Raw genomic sequence first — 23,421 nt, 5'->3', positions numbered from 1 at the left:
TTTCTATGACGAAAGGAATTGCGTTGCTAAGAAAATCACTTGTTGTGCACGCCGGATGGAAGGGTGGTGTTGTAACTACGAACACCTTGCACACAAAATTGCGATTACTCTATGCCGCGATGCTCCCGCATTGCTTCTCTCTGAAGGGCAGAGCGTGGCCGCCGCGATCACCTCCGGCGGCGCATCGCCGGAGCTGATCGCGGAGGCCACGCTCTGCCCTTCAGAGAGGAGCAATGCGGGAGAGAGGATCGCGGAGGCCATGGGCAGAGCCTCAATGTTGATGGGACAAGGAGAAGACGCTCGCACTTGAGTCAATGAAAAAGCTAAAAAATTAGCCCGTAGTTGATTGTGCGGCCTCAACTTCCGATGTGGCGTCCACTATCAAGTCATAGCAGCGTAGTATCAAACCTAGCGACCTTTTGCGGAGCGAGAAGTTGAGAAAACAACTATGGATCGCCATTCTCTTCGGCAGTGTTGTTTTCTGGCCCGATTGCGGGCATTCCGCTCTAATTCTGGCAAACTTTTAGGGCTTAAGACTCCGTCGCTTGGTTGTGCTTGCGCTGGCCCTAAAGTCACTGATAAAATGCAATTGCTTGCGCAAAGAGTAATTGAATTGCAATGAGCGTTACAGAGGAAATGAGTGATTGCTCAATTACTAATTACTCATAAACGTAATTGATTACATATAGGTCATTACACGTAACTAGTTACGTACAAGTCTGGTAGGGAGTACCTCTGAAGCTGCAATGCATGTGGCAAAGCTTCACATAGACGAGCGGTTGTACACAAGAAAGATATCCGTAACTTGTTTGCTCGTGAACTCAGAAAACGAGATACTATTGTTTCGCTTACCTTCTGTTGGTGTTGTAAGCACCGTCAAGGTTATCACACCGACGACGACGACAAATATAAGACAGGCGATGATTGCGTAGACACATTGTTGTTCGTTGGAGTCATAGCTACAAGGAATAATAGAGAAGTGCGCTGTTAGGCCACCAAACATTATTAGCACGAATAACACAGCTTAACATGCAAGTCATTAAAACTGTAACAAAGTATTAGCCTTGGCCTAGCGTATTTAGAGCTGAAATGTTTTTCTACAAAAACATTCAGATAATTATCTACAAAACCTTTGACTACGAGAAAGATTTGGTAAACATATCTTTAACTTCTGAGCTACACGATCCAACGTTTTATGAAGGAGTACAGAGGTAGGGTAAATTTACATTTTTATTTTGTACTTATCCAGAGGTGCGAGGATATGATAGCATAAAAATGTCCGTACCTTTGGGAAACATGGAAGTTGCCAAATTTCACCCTAAGCGCTCCGTTGAGGATAACAGTAATGCGCGGTTATAGCTACGTCAAACAGCGTCAAGACCCAGGCGTGCGCCATAAAACATTCTTTTCAATACCTTGCGGCAAGTCTGAGCTCGATAATTTCGACATACAAGATGCGCCACAAGTTCTGTATTTGTTAAAAGGCTGAAAGGGCGTGTCTTAGATACCGCACTCTTAGATACAGTGTTTACTCTCGCGTCTACATCGCCACTTGCATCCGTCCCTCACTATCCCCTTCCGTGTACAATGGGTTACCAGATCAGCTGTGCCGCTAGAAAGTGAAACAGATGCACGGCGTCTTTTCTGAAAAGAGTTGATGGACATTGAATAAGGTCAACGTCCTCTGGAAATGTTCAAGCAACAACTGCGATCTTAAATGCGGACGCGGATGCTTATCTGCTATCAACCAGTTGAAGTGGCACGAATGTCTGTTTTTTTTTCTTTAAAAAAGGAGGCAGCTGGACCCTGTATGTGAAATATGAAGATGATAGAGCTGAAGGCTTTGCAGCGAGATAGCGTACGTTGCGGTAAAATGCCTTTCGCTAGGTCCTCAAAATAATGCAGTTCTGACTGTTCTACCACAAGGCCATTTAACGCGTCTCAACCCGGAATATACCAACACCTCAGAGAACGTAGGTCAACGAAAAAGTAGGGATTCGTGGGGAAGAAAAACGCGGTTAATAACCCAACAGCCTGAGGCGACGGTCCAGTTGGCAATACATTACCTAAGGTCTAACGCAAGTAACACGCGCAGGACAGCAGGAAAGAGAAAGATTCGGCTGCCGTATTCAACGCCCCATCTTCGTACCCTGCTTCGTCTCGCGTGCCCCGCTTGCGCTTAATCACACGTAACGGTTAATGACGCAACAACTGTAAGTACACTGTTTAGATGTATTTCTTTCATATGGTAAGTTTCACATGCAAATTTTCTTGTTTGTCCAGACTTTCACTTTTATGGACAAGATGTTGACATACTCTCAATATAAGACAGAATTCATAAAATATATGAATAAAAGAAGAAGGAACAGTTAGTTCCGGTGGTGTGACTTACTCGGCAACTGCCAGGTGCAAAAGCAATAACGTTCGAAATATAAATACACTCATGCGGCGCTGCATGTCTTATTACAGACAAAAAGAAGTCAATTTCGAGCGCAAAAGAGCTACTACTCCAACATGACGAATCACACAGTCTGAAGGCGTGAAGAGGTAGTTTAGGTAAAAATAATATGTTCTTATTACCATTTGAGCCTAACTACAAGCGACAAAAAGCATTTGGTAGAAGGGAGAAACAACCAAGTACGTCACCGCTACTAGTTTGCAGATGCGAATATTAGTCTTTACACCCATCATCAATAAAGAACAGGCCAGCTAGTCAGAGATGGCAACAGCCGCAAGACCTCACCTTTTGCAATAGGTTATCGTTTTGCAAAATATTTAGCAAGGAACGTCGTTTCGTTTATCGCGCTGACATCTCGCGCATGCCTTGCGCATTTCCCGGCTTGTTCTTTCGCGCGATACATGCCTGAGAGATCGCGGTTAATTTGCAATTTCCTTTCATTTGAGCGTGTAGAAGGTGTTTTAGGTTCAATATCGTGCGTGCTAAGTGCAAGAAATTATGACCTTACAGCAAACAATGCGATCCTTAACTATTAGTGTTATAAATAGATGGGCTAGGTACATTGCGATGCGAGAAATCTTCCCTGAAACCACGAGTACAAATCTAGGGTATTGCTGGCAAAGCGCACCGCTGACTAATCTGATACCAGAAATCAACATATACAGCGTTACTGCTCCACTGCGCCGGGACACAAAAACTATGTCCGGCGCATTTGCATACTGTAATTCTGGGACTTCCATAGATTTGTGCAAATGAAAAGCGGAGCATCTATCACGTTTACAACATTGTTTGCTAGAGATTAGCCCTTTCTAACGATATTTCTATATGCGATATGAACACATTAAAGCAGTTAATTTGCATTAGAAACTCAGCGAGACCTACCGGGCTGGTTACGGACGACGTCTACTGCAAAAAAAAAAAAAAGTGTATAAAATGGCATCACAATCACACAATTTGTATTCATGCACTTGAGTGCCACATTTCAAACTAAATTCGCGTAATTTGTCGAAAGCACATGCCTGGTAATGTTTGGCATCCTTAAATTATTTATTAAAATTAAAACGTCCCCTTCTTTGTTGTTGATGGAAGGTCGTGATTTTATCTCCGCCCTTCCACTCATTGTTGAACAGCGTGGTCATTTAACGGAACAAAATGTCCGCAATAATGTTTAAACATTGTTCTTTACAACGTACACGTTCACGTGTACGTGGTACACGTACACGTACCACATGTACGTGGTACGTACACATTCACGTGGCAAGGCGCACGAAAACTGAGAGAATGCAAAATTGCTTTGAACCTCACCACAATTGAAACAAATAATTCCACCGCCAGTTGAGTATGCCACTAAGAATCCCTAGGAAACGAATGCCTCGATATTGTGCCTCGGTGGCAGCTAACTGCTGCAGCGCCTTTTACTTATGGAAGGCACTTTCTGGCATGGCAAGTACAGTCTAACCATCATAGAAAAGTATCTTTCCAGACATTGAACTCTAACGCGGTACGAAACTTCTGTGAATCAAATAGCGCTGCATATTTTGTTCGCTTTTACCATCCCTGACGATGTGGCCTCGATGCGCGACATGGATTGATGAGGCCACGGCCCCTGGTATAAGAGTGTGGGGAAAACGCCACATAATGAGACTACTGTGAGTGAATCCAGACGTATGAGATATTTTGCAAGCACGCGGATTTTCGATCGTTTTTCTTTTAGCCATACGTACAACACATACCTCGGTCTTTACAATCCCCATAAATAACGTGATCTGCAGCTGCCGCAAATTCGACAGGCTGTGTCTTTCCTGCAGGAGGGTAACTTGACTTGGATAAGCAGGGCTGGGTACGGATATGGGAGTGGTTCAGGTGAACGATGACAGAATTGTTTGAAGAACATAACTGAAAAATATTTTACCACCTCCTCGTTACCTGAATGCAGTGCGACTTCTTTTAAGAGCGAAGCCGTCTATGAGTGGCATCTCGGGATATCTTCGTGGAGTAAAGTCAAGGGGATAACTGTCACCGTCATTGGCTCATATTCCCGTTAGGCATAGACCACAAGCACTAATCAAACTAAACTGAAGAATGGACACATTATCTGCAAGCATGCGTACAACATACAGAGCCGCACACCTTCAATAAAGAACAATCTCGAAACAACCATCTCAATCACGCGATTGATCATAAGGCGCTCCTGCGCCTACATACAATGCGAAGTACTCCTCACATACGTTCCACGGTACAGATTAATGTTGAGCAAGCGTCCATGGCAACGGCCGCGTGTGACGTAGGGAGTGACGTTCCTAGCCTTTCGTATGTAAAATAACCAGCCTATGAACTGACTACCATGCTGCTGCAGCACCACAATGAACGGCGGCGTGCTGTCGAAATTATAATTGTACCCATTAATACCATTGCTCAAAGACAGCATTACTACCATTACTCGAAAGGCATAAAGTATTGCATACCCCTCTCAGCAGTTGTAGTGGTGGTTTTCAAATGCTTCTTAGACATTCACTTTCGCAGGGCCGCAATGACCAGCCAATTTTTTTTCTTTTCAACGAGTATCAATATTTCTGAAATCCACAAATAATTCACATGCTGGGTTTAAGGAAGAACTGTGGCGAGACTTGCTTCTCGTCTAGAGCTTGTCTAATGAGATAGCTGTCACGTAGCTGCGATAGCGTATATATATATATATATATATATATATATATATATATATATATATATATATATATATATATATATATATATAAGGCCCGCAACATGTTCTTACCAGGCGGTCGAGACATCGGGGGTGCGTCTGGAACCGTGAAATATTCCAATTATCGAGTGGTCAGACTTACGGCAAGCGAAGCCCAAATTTTAAACAAAGATCATGATGAGTCAGCTAATATGAATAATGATCATGGCCATCTTGTTGAGCTGAGAGTTCATATGAGTTGACGGCAGACAATCAACCAAGAAAGCGTCATCAATAACAGCGAGTTGAAAAGAAGTGCAAAAGCAACAGTTCGTATATGACATTTACTTCAACGAAGAGGTTGCATATGTCATCCTCCTCATTTAGTATTTTAAGCAAACCTGCATTTGCGCCGGATTAGCTCTGAGAAGCCTGCGAAGTGAAGGACGATTATAAAGGCGAAATTCTCATTACCTTGCAGGCTTCCACAGAATTCGTTTGTCGTATTGGGAGTCGGTATCCGAACTGCTTAATTTTTTTCGGTCTAGTTGTGAGACCTGCGAACCCTATGGTTAGCTGAGATGTTTCAGCAACCACCCGCGATAGGCCTTGATCACGTGTAAGATCGCCTTTCCGGGGGGAATTTTCATTAGATGTGAAGATATTTTTTTATAATCCCTTGGTTTTTTTATGCGATTAGTTTTTAAGGTACTGACAGCTTCCAGGATCGATCGATCGATCGATCGATCGATCGATCTATCTATCTATCTATCTATCTATCTATCTATCTATCTATCTATCTATCTATCTATCTATCTATCTATCTATCTATCTATCTATCTATCTATCTATCTATCTATCTATCTATCTATCTATCTATCTATCTATCTATCTATCTATCTATCTATCTATCTATCTATCTATCTATCTATCTATCTATCTATCTATCTATCTATCTGTCTATCTATCTATCTATCTATCTATCTATCCATCAACATTTTCCCGTCAAGCTGGGCCACTGGGTAGGTTTTCTATGGTCGAATGGCTAGCTCACCCGGTTGATGTGCCCAGGAAACCGGATTCAAAACTAGCCATCGTATTAACTTGGTTCACTGGATATGTGCACTGGATATGTAGAACTGGATATATGGCACGGGATCCGTACAGCTCTTGAATGAGCCTCTATTTTACCAACTTGAGTACCTGGGTAAACGCAACTCTTTGTTTCGCTGGTCAGAGGCAAATGCAGTACTTAACAAGTTCTGCCGTAGCGCTACACAATTGAACCCGTGATACGCGGGGACTAGGCGGTGGTGCCACTAGACGGCGCAGCGTGTGCGCTAGAGAAGAAGCACGGTGGCCAGCACATCTCAACTTTGCCACTGCGCTGTATAGCTGCTTTCCTTGAATGCTAATCTCAGTAACGTCGGCATCCGTCGTAAGTTTGCAATTTAGCAAGCTCACTACATGTTTTTACCAAGTGGCTCCGGTATCTGGAGTTCATCTGAAAGCGTGAAAGTTTCCAAATACGAAGCATTCAAATGTACCAGCAAACGATGGCCGGGTATGTAACTCATCGTCGTGACTTGTTATCTGATCTTTTGAATTAGCACGGCCATCTTGTACAGCTGAACACATATATAAATAGACGGTAAAGAAATGACTATTAACGCGGTAGCAATCTCAGCTAGTCGATGACATGTATATTGCAATCTGCTAGCTGGTTCATGTATATCTCAAGGAACAACTTCCGTAAATTTGCTCCGGGTTTCCATATTTCTGGCAAACTAGTTCTGTGGAATCGTGCAAGGCAAAAGGCCATCCAAGAAACGCACAATTTTCTTAAGCTTACGGCATTCCGCCGAACTGAATTGTCATTTGTGGAGTCTGATCTTTGAAGTGATCATTCGTTGAGTCTAGTTGTGAGATTTGCAAACCTTTTGGTTAGCTCATATGGTTGAGAGACCACACTGGGAAGGCCTTGATATCAGGGCCGATCGCCATTCCAGGGCAAATTTTTCGCTTCATGTGAATCTTCTTTTAAAAATTGTAATGTTTTTTGTCTTTATGTTTTTTGGGTACTTAAACTTTCCGGGGTCTGTCTGTCTGTCTGTCTGTCTGTCTGTCTGTCTGTCTGTCTGTCTGTCTGTCTGTCTGTCTGTCTGTCTGTCTGTCTGTCTGTCTGTCTGTCTGTCTGTCTGTCTGTCTGTCTGTCTGCCTGTCTGTCTGCCCTGTCCGGTCTGTCTGCCCGGTCTGTCTGCCCTGTCTGTCTGTCTGTCTGCCCTGTCTGTCTGTCTGTCTGTCTGTCTGTCTGTCTGTCTGTCTGTCTGTCTGTCTGTCTGTCTGTCTGTCTGTCTGTCTGTCTGTCTGTCTGTCTGTCTGTCTGTCTGTCTGTCTGTCTGTCTGTCTGTCTGTCTGTCCGTCCGTCCGTCCGTCCGTCCGTCCGTCCGTCCGTCCGTCCGTCCGTCCGTCCGTCCGTCCGTCCGTCCGTCCGTCCGTCCGTCCGTCCGTCCGTCCGTCCGTCCGGTCTGTCTGCCCTGTCTGCCCGGTCTGTCTGCCCTGTCTGTCTTATCTTCTGCTGTCTGTCCTATATCCTGTCCTGTGTCTGTCTGTCACCATTTCCTCGCCAAGTTAGGTAGCTGGATAGCTAGCCAGTGGTCAACACCTAGCTCATCAGGCTGTTGTGCCACGAAACCGGATTCATAACTAACCATTCGACCAACGTGGGTGGCTGGATAGTGGCATAGGACATGTGGCACTGGAAACATGGCACATTCTCCGCGACGCTGTTTAAACAACGTCTTTGATGCAGACTTGAGTAACTGGGTGTTTTCCAGTGTCTATGCCTCGCTTTTCAGCGACAAATGCAGTGCTTTATATATTCTGCCGTAGCACCGCAAGTGTACTTTGCGACGGTGCCACTAGATGGCACCGCATGTGCATTGGGTAGAGCTAGAGAAGGAGCCACGTGGTATACACATTTCTACTTTGCTAATGTTGTGTGTCGCTATATACTTCAGTGCTAATCACATTAACGTCGAGATCCATCGCAAATTTTCCGATTTAGCAAGCTTACTGCATGTCCTTACCCGGCCATTCCGGATTCAGTGGTCCATCTGAAAACGTGAAAGTTTCCAAGTAAGCATGAACGAGTAAAATTTACCACCAAACAGAGGCTGAATATTTACCTCATCTTCGTGACTCGATAGTTGATGTCTTAAAATAACACGGTCATCTTATACACAAGAAAATTTATATATTTGGATAGTTAAAGCATCAAGCCATCAAAACAACAACATTAGCGAGTTGAACACAGTTTATTTGGAAACTGCTAGCTAATTCATCCTTGATTCCACGAACAAATTGTACAAACTTTTCTCCAGGTTTAGCAATTTGTGTAGCCTATATTTGAGGCACATTGTTTCTGTGGAAGCCTGGAAGGTGATGGACGATTCAAGAAACGAAAAATTGTCATCCCCTTCTAGGCTGCCATACAAATGATTTGCCATATTGGGAGTCTCTGGTCTTCGAACCGTCGATTTATTGAGCTAGCTACAAGACCTGCTGGCCCAATCAATCAATCAATCAATCAATCAATCAATCAATCAATCAATCAATCAATCAATCAATATAGGGCAATACATCTATCTATCTATCTATCTATCTATCTATCTATCTATCTATCTATCTATCTATCTATCTATCTATCTATCTATCTATCTATCTATCTATCTATCTATCTATCTATCTATCTATCTATCTATCTATCTATCTATCTATCTATCACTTTCCCATCAAGCTAGGTCACTGGGTCCATTGTTTAATGGGTAGCTCATACAGATGTGCTCAAGAAACAGAATTCCTAACAATCGAACCAAGTTGGGCAACAGGGTATTTGCCGATGTTTATGTGTCGCTTTCCAGTAACAAATACAGCACTTTACGAGTTCTGCCGTAGCGTCACGCGTGAGGTTTGCGGCGGTGCGAATAGATGGCGCAGCCTGGGCAGTGAGAAGCGCTAAAAAAGGAGCCCGGCTGCATAGACATAGTACCACAGCAGCATGTAACGACATTCCTTCAATGCTAATCGCATAACCGTCGACATCTCCCGTATGTTGTCAATTTTGCAAGCTTGCATCTTACCAAGTGAGTCCATCAGAGGTCCACCTGAAAACGTGAAAGTTTCACAATATCCAGCAGTGAAATTTAACAGGAAATGCAGGCTGCATTTCTAGCTCATCTTTGTGACTCCTAACCTGATCTCCTAAATCTGCAAGGCCATCTTGTACAAAATAAAATTCATATGAATGGACGGTAAAAAATTTACCTATAGGATCTGTAGCAACCCTAGCGAGTTGATAACAGTTAAATGGAAACTGCTGGCTAATTCATGCTTTATTCAATGAACAAATTGCGTTAATCTTACGCCTCGTTTAGCGTTATTGTAGAACCTATATTTTCAGCAAGTGTTTCTGCGGAAGCCTGCAAGGTCAAGGACTACCCAAGAAATGCCATAATGTTATACGATTGTGGGTTTTCGTAGATGTGATTTGCCATATTGGGGGTCTCTGGTCTCCGAACTGTGGATTTATTCGATCATCATTCCAGTGCGAATTTCTCAGTAGTTGCGATGCGTTTATTAAATTTCTGTTTTTAGCTTTGGGCTACACGCCTCTGGACTGAATTCCCTCCATTCGCGACTGTAGGACTGGTGATTGCAGAACTGCGTTCCTACGAAAATAAATATTAAGTATAAAGATGTCCTTTCTGATGAATGAATGCAGCCACCGATGGTAATATATATTCATACAAACAGCTTCTGCTGATGCCTGATTGCTTATAGAGGTGCCTTGACTGCTCTCATGTAACTCTTTCCGAGACAAACTCTGTAAAGGTGAACATATTCACCTTTACCACATTAAGTTTTGGTTTCGGGTTTGGCATTAACTGAAACGAAATTAAGAAAAGCAGCTAAGGAAGGGTTATTCCTTAAATATATTATCTCTCTATCTACTGTGATAAACACTGCATTTCATCTTAAAAGAAGAATAGAAGACAGCTGTACGGGCTCAATTCAATATGTGCAAAGCTTAGCGAAACGTTCAACGATGAGTGTGTTACGAGGAACTGCTTAAGAAAGGCGTATTGTCACAGTGCTTAGAGTGAAGAGGTATCTGTGTGTCCAACGATTACTCAGTGGGCATCATAAGCTCACACTTACTTGTCTTTATCAATGGCAATTCACCTGCGGAAAGGGAATTAATTTGCAGACAATTTGAAATCTGGCCCTTAGGCCAAATACCAGCGTGCCACAAGGCCAGCAGTACTCACTCATGGCTTTGCTGGGTCAGTGGCGCGCAGCCGCGAAGGGGTCCAGAAAGATCGTCCGCAGAGCTTTGAAAATGATCGCAGTGCGCGTACAAAAAAAAAACGTCCAAATAATTACGTGAATACAATACACATTTATATTTCTGGTAAAGAACTACAGACTGAGTATAGAGGCAGAACATGTTCAGCAATCGCGCCACGGCAAAACATAAGTGCTGCACAAAAGCGGTAACCTGCCTCGAAGGGCTGCTTAAGCATCTATCAAACCCTGCAATAACGTGCAACAATGAAATCTCAAACGAGGCACCGTATAATGGCACTTCGGACATAAGGTTACTTGGTGATGACGCCGGTTGGTGGAAACAGTACTTCGGTGAATAGCCCTTCTTTCACGCGCAATCTTTTTAAAATCTATCAGAGTTCTCGAAAAACGCATGTAATGAGAACACCTTATAGTGTTATGGCTAATATCTTTACAAGTGTAATATCCACGCTCGCTACTGTGGTATCGTTGCGTAGGGCAAAAACCAATTACTCGATGAGTCATCTGTCACGTGCACAGCAGTTGCCATTGTTGGCGCCACGCGTGACGCAACCAGACCTAGGTTCAGCCTCTCGCTCGGTGGTCTGGGAAGCGTAGCGCGGAAGTACGTTTGTCTATCCGTGCACCAGTGGTCGTGTTCGAAATTACTCACTATTAAATTAGGACGGCTTAGGAGTAAGGATCCACAGCGAATGTCTCAGCAACCTTTCGTTTGCAGGTGACATTGTGCTGTTCAGACACACTGGGGACGAGGATCTTAACAGAGTGTAAGCGTGGGGTTGAAGACCGACATGCACAAAAGAAAGATAATGATCAATAGCTTGGCAAGGGAACAAGAGATCAGGGTCGCCAGTTACCCTCTAGAGTCTGTCTGTCTGTCTGTCTGTCTGTCTGTCTGTCTGTCTGTCTGTCTGTCTGTCTGTCTGTCTGTCTGTCTGTCTGTCTGTCTGTCTGTCTGTCTGTCTGTCTGTCTGTCTGTCTGTCTGTCTGTCTGTCTGTCTGTCTGTCTGTCTGTCTGTCCGTCCGTCCGTCCGTCCGTCCGTCCGTCCGTCCGTCCGTCCGTCCGTCCGTCCGTCCGTCCGTCCGTCCGTCCGTCCGTCCGTCCGTCCGTGCGTCCGTCTGTCTGTCTGTCTGTCTGTCTGTCTGTCTGTCTGTCTGTCTGTCTGTCTGTCTGTCTGTCTGTCTGTCTGTCTGTCTGTCTGTCTGTCTGTCTGTCTGTCTGTCTGTCTGTCTGTCTGTCTGTCTGTCTGTCTGTAGGGCTTAGTTTCCAATTTTAATTATATTACTTTTACTAATTTTTATTGCCCAACACAACCCTTATGTCTGTCTGTCTGTCTGTCTGTCTGTCCGTCCGTCCGTCCGTCCGTCCGTCCGTCCGCCTAGGTCGTGTTGCTCTTATGGTCGTTTCGTTAATTTGGTGTGTACCCAAGTTGGCTTAGTATGACAATAGTGTATGACGAACATAAATAATGGGTACTGACATGAATGTGAGGGCATGCGTGTCTTGCGGGTCATTAAACAGCCGCCTACATGTTGCTATCTACGAAAATCTGGACAGTATGAGAAGAGTGTATGATGCACATAAATGATCGTAGAACATGAATGTCATGACATGTGCCTCATGTAGGTCATGAAACAACCGCCTATTTCATACATACCAAGGTAACGAAACGACCAAGACACCAATAGAGATATTTTGACATGAGTGTATGGCGAACAAATGATGGGTCATGGCATGAATGTCATGACACAGTCCCATGTAGGTCATGAAAAAGCCGCCTACGTCATCGTGCTCTAATGGTTGCTTGTTAACTTTATAGACTCCCCGCACACTCCTTCGCATAACATCAATTCTCAGACGGCGTGGGATCTACCGGCTTTCTTATTTAAGAAAAAAAAAATAGGCAACAAACGATGCATGACAAAGTACCGCGCGAAGTTGCCAGATGCAAATAAAACTATCCTTCGCATTAAGAAAAACGTACGTTTGTCTTAGCCAGAACCGGGATCTTCGCGAAAGAAAAAGCATGTTCATAATAACGATAGTATTCCTGCTGCTCGTCAAGATGTGCATAACAGAGCCACGACGAGTCAAAGGATTAGGAAATGTGAGGAAGGAGGAAATGACTGGGATGCTCGCAAAGCGGAAATTATCATAGGAAGGTGCGACATCGCCTCTGGAATTTGAATGATGATCAGACGCGTCGCTATAGTGCGCTGATATTGCCACGAAACAACGGATGTGCGTCGCAAGCCTCTTCAGTGATGTGGGACCTGCGTGTTTTCAGGCTGGATAACTACTGATATGCTAGCCGTTACGGAGTTTAGATACAGTGCATCCGAGTGACTTTGCTTCGCGTAGGGCAATATTTGAGTCTTGTGTTAAGCCCTGCGGTTCGGGTCGCCTAACTTTGGGTGGGCGAAATTAAATACTCCCTATTTACACCAATGGGTGCTCGAAAAAAGCCTACCTTGCTCGTTGGGTTCGCCAGAGGCCTGGCAGAGGCCTGGACTGCCGGATACCGAACCGCAAAGGTTCTTTGTCACAGCAGCTCCACGCGGACACGGCAGTGAGGGGGCCGGGGGATGAAAGAAACGGCGACGTTTTCTGGACTACGCGGTGCGAAGAAAGACTGAAAAGCGACGGTTCGCTTGGAAAAGCTCTTCTTCTTCTTCTGGCTCGTGCCACGCTACGGCAGCCGCTCCGCGAGACTTACCAATTTAGATTTTTTTTCGAAGCAATGGATCTGGCCCACCACTGGCGCATCGCCGCAAAAACTGGCGCTTCTCAAATTATTTTTCACTGAAGAGCACCACCAATAGAGATGTTGACGCAACTGGCTTATTTGTGGGATTCCTGTCGTCAAAGGAAGTGGTACCAGTGGCAGACGTTTGCGTAGAATAAACGCAAGAAAATAAAGTTTGGTGATGATGATACTTGGGGTTTTATTGTGCAAGGGTCAATGATGATCAAAGAGCGCCACTCAACGGTCGACTGTACACTGTAAAAAAAGTTTTCGAAAAAAAACAGACATTTTCTGGCAGCTGTCCTGCCAGAAAAAGTCTGTACAGTTCTGTTTTCCGTTTTTCAGTTTTTCGGTTATCTTACAATGTTAATGTTTTATCATTTACCGAAAATCCCTGTAAAATTTCTGTGAAATTTCATTTTCTGTTTCGAAGCACGTCTGCGATTTTCAGGTTTTTCTTTCTCATTATTTACTGAAAGCTAGTAAAATGTCTGTGAAATTCACTTTTCTGTTTTCATTTATTGTGTTATTTTACAGTGTTTCTTTTCTGTCATGTACAGAAAATTTGTGAAATTCATTTTTCTGTTTTCAGTTATTCTGTTATTTTACAATGTTTCTTTTCTATCATGTACAGAAAATCTGTGAATGCAAATTGAGTTTAGTTGTGTGTTTTTGGCTGCCCTGTTAATTTACACACAATTTTCTTTACACAAATTTCTGCAAAGTTCTGTTTCCTATTTGTTTTTCTTTTATTTCAATTTTTTCCCCGCACAAAATACGGTTTTTGTGCAAGCAAAAGGGCTCAATAAATTATAAATATGATCTTTGCATCGTTTATACCAATGAAAGTGTGATATTACATAATTCGTTGCTCGAGGGAAGTTGCCTGTAGTAATTTAAGAATATCTCAATATGAAACATTTGCACAACACACTGATTTTCATCAGTATAGCATTGCCTGAGAACCAAAAGCCAAGCAGCTTGATATGAATGAACACTTTAATAAAACGAAAGTCACATCAGCAGTCTTCTATAGCTCGAAAAGTATTTCTGAGCCCAACATAATAAAATGTTATACAACACAAGCAACAGAAACTAAAAATCTAAAAGTCATAGTCTTTCAAAGCCGTTACGAGTGCAGCCACTCTTGGTGACAGGCAGTGCTGCTTCGCGCCATTCTTTTGCACCTTCGTTCCTCTTGCAGGATTAATACCTGCAATAGCCCTGAAACAAAGAGCCACGAGCTATCACTAACGACCAGGCACGAAAACAATTTTTATAGTTGAAAGACAAAAATATATTCGTTCTACACTTGCACAACCATTCTGACAAGGGCGGATGTGTTAAAAAAATCAGGTCTCATATATGATCCGCTATGTTTTGAGGGGTAAAAGCTAAGTTAGAAAAGCACTAATATCTTACCTGTTCCCACCCGGAAATAAAACTCTAGCTTTGTGAGGCGTCACTTTGCTGCTCAAACTTTCTTCTCAAGCTCCTCATAGCGATAAAGCAGCAAGATTCGTTTTATCAACAACCGCACATGAGCATGACTCACAGGCACTGCTAGGCGGAAAGAGCATACGATGCTTCTACAATGTCATTGTTTACGAGGCATGTGTTGGAGTTTCCGGTCATACAGGTACCATTGGAAACAGAAGTACCTAGGATGCTAGTGAAGTCATTTAAGTACCTTGCTTCTCAGTGATCACCTCATTTTACTACCACATATTAAATGACTTGAGATCGATTTTCATCTCCACAAGTGAGGATTTGATCCAGTGGGTAATGATAAAAGTGTCGGACTCGTTCGTAGCTCATGCGCCCTAGGAACTCATAGCTACTACAGTACATGTGACCTTGTGAATGAGGAGGTGTGAACGGATAAAACAAGGAGAAACGTACTTTAATAAAACGTTAGGTCTCTTTTGTTTACCTTGCTACAACGATTTGCCATGTCAGAACGCTCCCCTCTCCCATAAAAAACAGCCTGAAATCCGTACCCCTATTCCGTTACCTTAAGTGTGTATGTGTGAGATGCGGCAGAAAAAGAGCGGGAGAGACATTTTTTTTTCCGTCCGATTGATATTTTATATACAGGGTGATTTTTGTCACTTTTGAAGATATTTGTTTTAAATACTTAGCTACGTCGGTGTGGTCTTCTGAGCTGGACTGTACAGCAAGGCAGACATTAGGTACCTCAAATGTATGTGTAGTTACATAATTTAACTTTGACTGACTATTCTATTTGTTATCTCAGAAGCAAGGTAGGTTATGTTGCAAAATTGATGGTCGTCAACTTTGAATATGAGCTGTTTTAAATATTCCTAAACGGCAGTATCATTCCAGACATCGACCAACAAAAATACGCATATGAAAGCTCGTTGAGTCATCTTTCCACCATTGCATATTCATAGAAAAATCACTTCTCGCACTTCTAACGCATGCAGCAAGCACAGACACAGTTAGTGTATTTTTATGATGTATAAGTTAACTAGATTTCGGCGGGAATACAATTAGCAGTTACGGCATTGTATAGTTAGGTAAAGTGGGCCAGCCAATTGAACAGCTTTCCTTCGATACTTCGAAATACATTGCCGGGTAACAAGATTTAAAAATAAGCCTAACCTTCGATGTTGACAGATAAATTTTGCGATACAACCTTTCCTTTAAAGCAGAAATAGTAAAGTTTGTTACCTAATTTAGGCTTATTAATCGTCTAATTATTCATCCTTATCAGGTACACAATGTCCACTTTGCAGTACAATCCAGCACAATAGAAAGCATCGGCGCATTTCTCACTTTTTAAAATAGAAGGCTGCAAAGCTTAAAAAAATTAACGTTTATAATACAGTTGCGTGCTTGTCACTTGCTTAGTTTTTGGTGTTGCGCTTTATTAGAACAAAACAACGAAGTACCTGATCTCAGACCTTCACGTTTACTACAATGCATCCTTGACTGTATGCTCTTGCATTAGCCTCCCAGCAGAATAGACAGCACACAGGCGTGATCCCTAGCTGCTGCTGTACTATTAACTATAGAGATAAAAGGTTTCTTTATGATGTCTCGCTGTTTGACACATATATTAAAAAATGAGACTGGATAATGAGGGCATGTTATTACGTCAGTCAATGGTAAATCAATTATTAATTTCCTGTACTACAATGTTGCTAAAACTCCCTACCTTAAAGCAAATTTTCTTCGGTGCTGCTCCTATACTACAGCACACTACCAAATATCTTTAGCGTTATTGCGTCCCAGTGCTAGTTCAATGCCAAACTGAAGAAATGCCAACTTTCACATCGATAAGCAAACTTCATTGACAGTATGATATTCTCAATGAACACGTACACTGTACAAAAAGCTTTTCAGATGAAGTGCATATTCTTCGCATACTGTCAGTTTAGCAGCGTAGTAACCGCTTTTCTAAATAAGGTTTTGGAAGATTGGCAGACTGCAGTATGCATTTGCGCAGGGCGTGCTGTTACGTCAGGCAAGTGTACAAGTAAGTGAACATTGGCTTCAGTTCTTACCTCTGTGTGAATTCCAAGCACAGGCTCGTCTCCTTCTGGTACTGGATATTAAAAGCAAAAGGGGCAAAGAACAGCAGCTTGACGGCCTCGTCTGGCTTCGATGCATGAAGTACTGGATGGGTGTCCACGCAGATTGTGTATGAATTAGCAGTGAGAAAAGTCCATCCTGGAAAAGATTTGGAAGGAAGAATTATTATTCGCTTTGTCCTTATGTTTTCATTATGTCTTTCAGTTGCGCGTACAGTGTCTTTATTCAGAGGGGTGGGTCCATCACCATTAGTTTTAGGAAGATAAGTGAAAAACGAGGAAGGGATAACGACGAAGATTGCATTGGCCTATACATGATAGGCACATCGAGCCAACAATACTCATTAAGCATTTCAATCAGCGGGAAGTGTCTTTTAATAAAATGCATACATTTGTCTAATATAATAAAGATTGGCATTTCGGACAAGGTAACACCATTTAGTGCATTTTTCAGCAATTTTTTTATGAACTGCCCCTTCAGTCAGTCATCAGTATCTTACCTTTCACGCAGATGAAAGGACAGCTTGGCAGATCCCCCAAGTCATCGTCGCTGGCCGTCTCCATACATGAAAAATCCAATTCACATGTGCATTAGCGTTAGGATCGGTCAATGGGATGTAATAAAAGAAGAATGATGCCTTAAGTCCTCAACACCGACGCCATTTCACTTAATATGAGTTACCATTGCGTCGCACGCTAAAACACACCGCAGCAAGTCTGCTGGCTTTGAGGATAAATTTTTGTTTATGGGCAAGGTTGACATAAAACTTCCAGATTTTCCTGTTATCTCAGTACAAATGTTAGAGACGTGGGATTAAAACAATCACTGCACTACTGTTATAAAAGGCAGTGCTGACTTAGTTATTGGGAGGAATAAATTAATGGGACACTTCACATTGTGCATTAACGTGCGACGACTGCGAGGAAATAATGCAAACTACATTTGTCAGTTCTTACCTCTGTTAGCTTGTAGAACAGCTCTTTGTCTTCTCCGAAGATTGCGAGCAGTAGTAGTGGCATGGCTTCGTATTCAACTGCCATTGACTTCCTGTTAGTTTTGGCAGCTTCTATTTCTTGGAGACAAGACTTCACGCATTCTTTTTTTACTTGGCTGTGTGCGTAACGAAAAACTTGCCGTCCAACGGTCTTTAGCCGGTCATCAAAAGTCTGTGCAGCATTTGAGCCTAGCAAGATGTTTAAGTGGTTGGTCAGGTGCTTTGCCTGAAACAGAAATGGCCAGCTTCGCTCAATGTCTCGAATATTTTTGGATGCAGAAAACCAAAACTACCTACAAAATCACTTTCAGCGTTACCACTGCTTTTACCGCCATCTATGACGATTAGCTAACTCAGTGAGGCCCCCGCCAGCCCCAAAACACGCGCCAGAATTCAATGCCGCGGATGGCCTACGGCTGCCTGGACAAAAAAGCGTGCTGTGTACAGCGTTGGGAGCCGGCGTGCGAGGGGAAGCGAGGAGGAAAGCGCCGCGCGGAGGAGAGTGTCATAATCCTATGAGCCAGTGACAACTGGTCAGGACGTGATTTCACACATGCATGAACTTGAAACGTAGCCGCTCGTCCAATACGTGATAGTAGACTCTTTCAATAGCTTGAAGGCTCTGGTAACAAACAGCTACAGCTGTGCGCCCACAAAAGCTTGGCGTACGCAACGGGCGCACCTAAATCGCAATGCCAACTGTCCTGGAAACGACAGTTTTATTTGGGAATAGCTAGCGCAGCACCTGAACAGCGTAACATATTGTGGCGTAATCTAATGACCCCAAGTCAAGACTACTGAACTGTGTGCTGAAGAATTTTTTTTCAGTTTTATTAATGCAAGCACCGTTAATTCGCACCAGGTTGCATGCAAGCGTCGGCGACAGGCGACGCGACGGACTACGTCAGCACAGATCCGCGTTCGCTCGAAGCCCAAGCTTAGCCCTTAAGAAGTCTAATAACCTGTGCCCCCAATCTGCTCGTAATTTAAGCATGCTGTCAAGCATCTACGCCGTTTGCAATTCTGCTCCAGCCTTTGAAGAGAACTGTCAAGTGCGGGTGACCGATGGCCCGTTCCCCGCATAGCATGCATCTCACCGTCCAGAACTAATACGTGATATAGTCCAATATGGTAGTCTCATTAGCCGACAAACAGATCAAACAGCATATTTAACATTACAATTTTCAGACTATATTTCACAGCCATAGCAAAAGCCGTGTGGAATCTATTTGACGCTTATACCGATACAGCGGCGGCGACCAGGCCGCCGAGCCTACTGAGGCGAAGACATGCTCCACCGCAATACACGGGGGAGCGCAGGCCGCGCAGCAACCGCAAAGTGGGAAACGAACGATCCACCTCCGGGTCGACGTTGCTTGTCGACAGCTAGGCAAGGGACTAGTTCGGCTCGCGCGAGTGGCCGGTGCGCCGGCCGCATGACGACAGTCGGCGTGGCGGCCAATGCCGCGAGCCGAAGCTCAAGCGAGAACCCGAGCCCTGGCAGATATCAAATTTAACGCACACACGACGTTAAAACACGTTGCAAAGATTTCAAATAGCCTTTAGAGGCAATCGTGAATGAGATGAAAATTAAGGGCTGCGTGGTTCCGGTAGCGAGGCCGCGGCACGATTTAGAAGCTAGCACAATGGAAATATGGAATAGACACAAGACGTTTGCCGCTACGACGGCGTCGGCGGCGGCAAGTGATTCGCGCGTGAACGCTCGTCCTGTTCGTTTTAAGCTTTAACTGCGTGTCAAAGCAGCACCTTCACCATGAAGTTTACGGAGCGTAGGCAGCTTGAAACCGCAAGGCGGAGAATGAAAATTACAAAGGGCTCGGGCTTTCCCGCCATTTAGTGAGATGCGAGCTCTGTGCCCATGCCTTAATATTTCGCAACAGTAATCCACCGCCATCACACGCAACATCTACAATATAGTTTAGAGATTTCCACCGGTGACACAAAGCAAATCACACTGTCTGTATCAAGCGGCAAAGATTGTTTGTTCACTCACCTGTCCAAATGAAACGAGTAAATCGACGCACGAAGACACCAAGCCCCTCTTCATGCGGAAGCCATCTTGCGAAGTGCAGCTCCGCATCAAAAGCAACCACATAGTACTAGTTGTGCGAAAAATTTAGTTTACTACACTCTAGGCTTTAAAAAATAAACGGATGTTTTTAAGGTTCTCAGGTGCATTATTCGTACCTTACTTCTTAATAGAGACGCACGTGACTAGACCACGGCGGTCAAAAACAGAAAATGTCTGTTTTTTTGCTTGATCACCTTTCTGTTTCTTCCAGTAACAGATTTTTTCCGTGTGGCAACAGTAAATTTCTGCAAAAACGCCTGTAATTTTACACACTTTTTTTACAGTGTAGTCGATGACGTGGTCAATGACAAATAGCAAATGTATAGATGTAGAGTGACTGAACAGAGAACAGAGTAGCATCTGTGGCTTTAGTGCGAGTAAAATATATACGTGTCGAAATAATGACAATGCCTAGTGAGGTGTGCTATTGGCACGAGAGATATGTTTCGAATTGATTTACATATTGAAAAGTATAAATGTCAATAGCCCAACTACCTCGTGAAGGCATTTAAACGCAAAGACCTGGAGGCGTGTGCTCTACAAAACACTACTATCGCAGCAGAAGCCTCTGGTGGAAATATGTGCAACAAATCTCGTAGGCTAATTACATGAACGCAACTTCATTTGAGAAATTTAAAACAACTTTGGTTCCGACTAATGGTTCCGCAGCAAAAAAACATTGCTGGATGGAGAGGAGTTTGCTTTTGGTAAGCTGCAGGAAAGAGTCTTTTTCGCTCAGTTTTCGGTTGCCGGCCATCTAGCACGAAATCGGGTACAGACAGCCGCTTGTTACATGTGGAAAAAGTGGGAGGTTCACCGCCAATAAAAAAAGTAAGAATGGTTCCCGTATGTGTGCCGTATTCTCAATCCACCAAACAGGACATCATTTTGTCGCTCTTTTGCTATCGACGGCCAGTCACCTAAATACTGCTTCATTGAACGGAACATATTCAAGGTTTCTCTGTAGCAAATGGACTGACAGAAATGTCTGAGCTATTTCCGCAAAATGACTTCAGGTCTACAGCCGGGTTAGCTGGCTGGATAGGATGGCTGTTTTTGTGTTGAGCACGGTAGCTCAGTTCTAGCTGCTCCACAGCAGCCCTCTTGCCTGTGAAGGGCCGTCGGCCCGAAGGAAAGCCCCCCGGACAGTAAAGCCGTGTAAAGGGGGGTTGCCGGAGTCAATGTACCAAATGCTACTGGGTGTTCCATCTGACAAAAGCAATGTTATCCCGTTAATACCTTAGGAATACTTCACCGTGGCAATTCGACGGGGAACTGTCATGGTGGCAAGTGAGACGAGACGCGGAAATAAAGAAAAAAATCGAGAAATGGGCGGAAAAGATACCACGTGAATGCGCTTAACCAATTAGGAGACGCAGACCTTCTCTCCTGCCGCCTCTCGTGTTCCTCGCCGCAGCTGTGGCGGCAAGATGCGGGCATGTCCCTACCTTATATAGGTATAGGTATAGGTAAAGGTATAGGTATAGGTACCTTATATAGGTATATAGGTATATAGGTATAGGCGCGAATCGCCGCTACAAGGTGAACATTATTTTCACGTGGACCAAATGAAGACCGAGTTTATTTTAACCGAAGGGAAATGGAACGCGGTGGGTTACACTTACAATGTTGGGCGCGGCGTGGTGCTAGCAGTCAAAACAGTCCAAAACTGAAACCGAGGATTTAACAGCCAGCCCACGCGGGAGGGACGCTGCTGCCAATATTTGTTCTTCGTTCCTGCTGTTGTCAGTTGTGCTAGCTGGCTGTGTTCGGCTCGCGTGTTCGTCGACATTGGTACTGTTTGTGACTTTTTCGTGTGGTGTTTGCGACTTTCTGTTTTTGTTTGTTCAGAACAAAGGCTCCTTTTCCCTGAATTTTTCCAGCTTGAAATATAAAGAACAAATGTTACCGAAATAAAGTCACCTGCTCCCAATTATTCAATAAATTTTACTTTCATAAGTACCTACGTAATTTCACATTTATTAGAACAGTGCGGTTACTCGGACCACGCTAATTAGGCAATTAATACATAATGATGTAATTAAACCATTTGCAAGTAAATTTGCTGTATGCAATGCACTGGTGATCCTGAGACCTCTAGAAATGAAAAAAAAGTTTCTACATAATGTTAATCTACTGTGTATTCTTATGTGTAGTGTTTGAGTCGGATATGCTTATGTAGGAGCACCTTTCCCTTGATAGGTTTCTTCCATGTGTGTCACGAATTATGTGAATGGTAAGTTCATTTACACAGTTAATTTCCTTCAGGTTAACGATGTATAATAAACATTTGTGCTTCAACCGCTAACCATTGTAGAACATTCGATTCTATGCTGCTAAATTTGGTGTAAGGAGTTGACTTCCACGTCTTTTCAATATCACTGTCTTTTCCTAACCCTCTGCACGTAATTCCCCACATGTGAGTTTGAGAAGGCCTTGAAGAGAAGAACTGAAACTGCAAATATTCACAAGCACAACAAGCGGTCTTTGCAGGTCATGTCGCGGTAAACACGCGGCTTCCATACAGCACATGGTGAAGTGGCGCCACCTGCCAACGTCCACAAGAGGACCGACCGCCCCAGACCATAGCCCTACGCACTAAATCCTTCTAGTACACTGTAATACACGAGCAACAAGCTTCTTTTGCAGATTTCGATTGAAATTATGCGTAACAAACAAATTAGAGTGGTGACACCTTTGGAGCAATTCAATGAGCACAGCAGGCAATACGATGGCGATAGATGATGATATGCAGATCTCAGGGAGTTCATCATGAACAGATTGGGGCATCGGCCAAATAGGAAGACAAACTTCCACAGAAAAATAGTGATACCAGTCAAAAGCGCCTGCTGCTGTCACCGTAAAGTAGTACAGAACGGTATGAATAAAAACGTGCCGATTGTTAAAGCGCACATGTCTTTGGCGACTACACGGTATATCTTATCTAACACACAATCAATATTTTGCTGATTTCTTGCTAGGTATGCTGAGAAATGCAACAAAGTGAGCCGAAGAATGTATATTTAATATGGGAAGTTGAAGCGAGAGAACAACGAATAATATTATATTATATAATAATTATATCATACTATAAGACAATAAAAAAATTCCGCCCCCCCCCCGCATTGATGCCCTTGGCAAGTGCTGCACGCTTTCAATTCTCGGAGAAGAAACCACAATCACCCCGATGGAACGTCACGTGATATTCACGAACTACACGAACACGCCAAAACGGGTCACCCCTCAGTGGGTCGTCACCATCACATTCGTTCGCGGAGTAGTTAATAGTCACCGAGGTGAACGTCCAGCTGGAGTATAACCATGTTCGGCCGCAGGTTGGTTAACGTCTTGCCAGATCCGTGCATTCCGCAGGCAGCCATAAAGGCGCTTTTTAAAACTGTTTCCTGCCCCCTCCAAGCCATTATGGCATGCATGCAATACGAGATCCTAAGATTGGGGTTATTGTTGTTGATTTTAATAAGGATGGCATATTTGCTAAAGCTATGAAGTAACTTGTAG

General features: G+C 43.6%; 2 protein-coding genes and 1 long non-coding RNA gene across 4 annotated transcripts in view; all 3 read right to left on the bottom strand.

The window, feature by feature from the left end:
• LOC135914985 (uncharacterized) overlaps positions 1-953 on the bottom strand; it is a 40,470-nt gene extending 39,517 nt beyond the window's left edge. Inside the window, exon 1 of the mRNA XM_065447919.1 lies at positions 853-953. The gene's annotated coding sequence lies outside the window, so the exon portion shown is untranslated. The remainder of the gene's footprint in view (positions 1-852) is intronic.
• Positions 954-3,340: 2,387 nt separating this feature from the next.
• LOC135914984 (uncharacterized) lies at positions 3,341-13,175 on the bottom strand. The gene is made up of 7 exons (XR_010568484.1): positions 12,983-13,175; positions 10,472-10,534; positions 10,362-10,385; positions 9,284-9,307; positions 8,231-8,257; positions 5,235-5,261; positions 3,341-3,364 (listed from the first exon to the last, which is right to left on the bottom strand). It is a non-coding gene; the product is annotated as an uncharacterized lncRNA (long non-coding RNA).
• Positions 13,176-14,260: 1,085 nt separating this feature from the next.
• On the bottom strand, positions 14,261-20,099 carry LOC135914983 (uncharacterized). Of its 2 annotated transcripts, none has more exons than XM_065447918.2 (5): positions 19,825-20,099; positions 17,773-18,036; positions 17,316-17,373; positions 16,789-16,954; positions 14,261-14,482 (listed from the first exon to the last, which is right to left on the bottom strand). In XM_065447918.2, the coding sequence occupies exons 1-5, from the start codon at positions 19,924-19,926 to the stop codon at positions 14,362-14,364; spliced, it is 711 nt and encodes a 236-aa protein (XP_065303990.2). In that variant the 5' UTR covers positions 19,927-20,099; the 3' UTR covers positions 14,261-14,361. The 2 variants fall into 2 exon arrangements, with proteins under 2 accessions (XP_065303990.2, XP_070381773.1); XM_070525672.1 differs by having other exon boundaries at positions 14,261-14,471.
• Between the last annotated feature and the right edge of the window lie 3,322 nt (positions 20,100-23,421).

Source organism: Dermacentor albipictus, chromosome 9, assembly GCF_038994185.2.
Source record: "Dermacentor albipictus isolate Rhodes 1998 colony chromosome 9, USDA_Dalb.pri_finalv2, whole genome shotgun sequence".
Lineage (NCBI taxonomy): Eukaryota > Metazoa > Arthropoda > Arachnida > Ixodida > Ixodidae > Dermacentor > Dermacentor albipictus.
The sequence above is the reverse complement of the archived record's forward strand: the minus strand, read 5'-3'. Positions and strand labels throughout refer to the sequence as shown.

What these genes read in the sequence shown, in the direction of transcription:
- LOC135914983 (XM_065447918.2), bottom strand. Translation starts at nt 19,926, where the DNA reads ATGTGGTTGCTTTTGATGCGGAGCTGCACTTCGCAAGATGGCTTCCGC. An exon ending in TACTCGTTTCATTTGGACAG is followed by an intron (nt 18,037 to 19,824) that starts GTGAGTGAACAA and finishes TTTCTGTTTCAG; the next exon opens with GCAAAGCACCTGACCAACCA. An exon ending in TCCTTTCATCTGCGTGAAAG is followed by an intron (nt 16,955 to 17,315) that starts GTAAGATACTGA and finishes AATCTTTTCCAG; the next exon opens with GATGGACTTTTCTCACTGCT.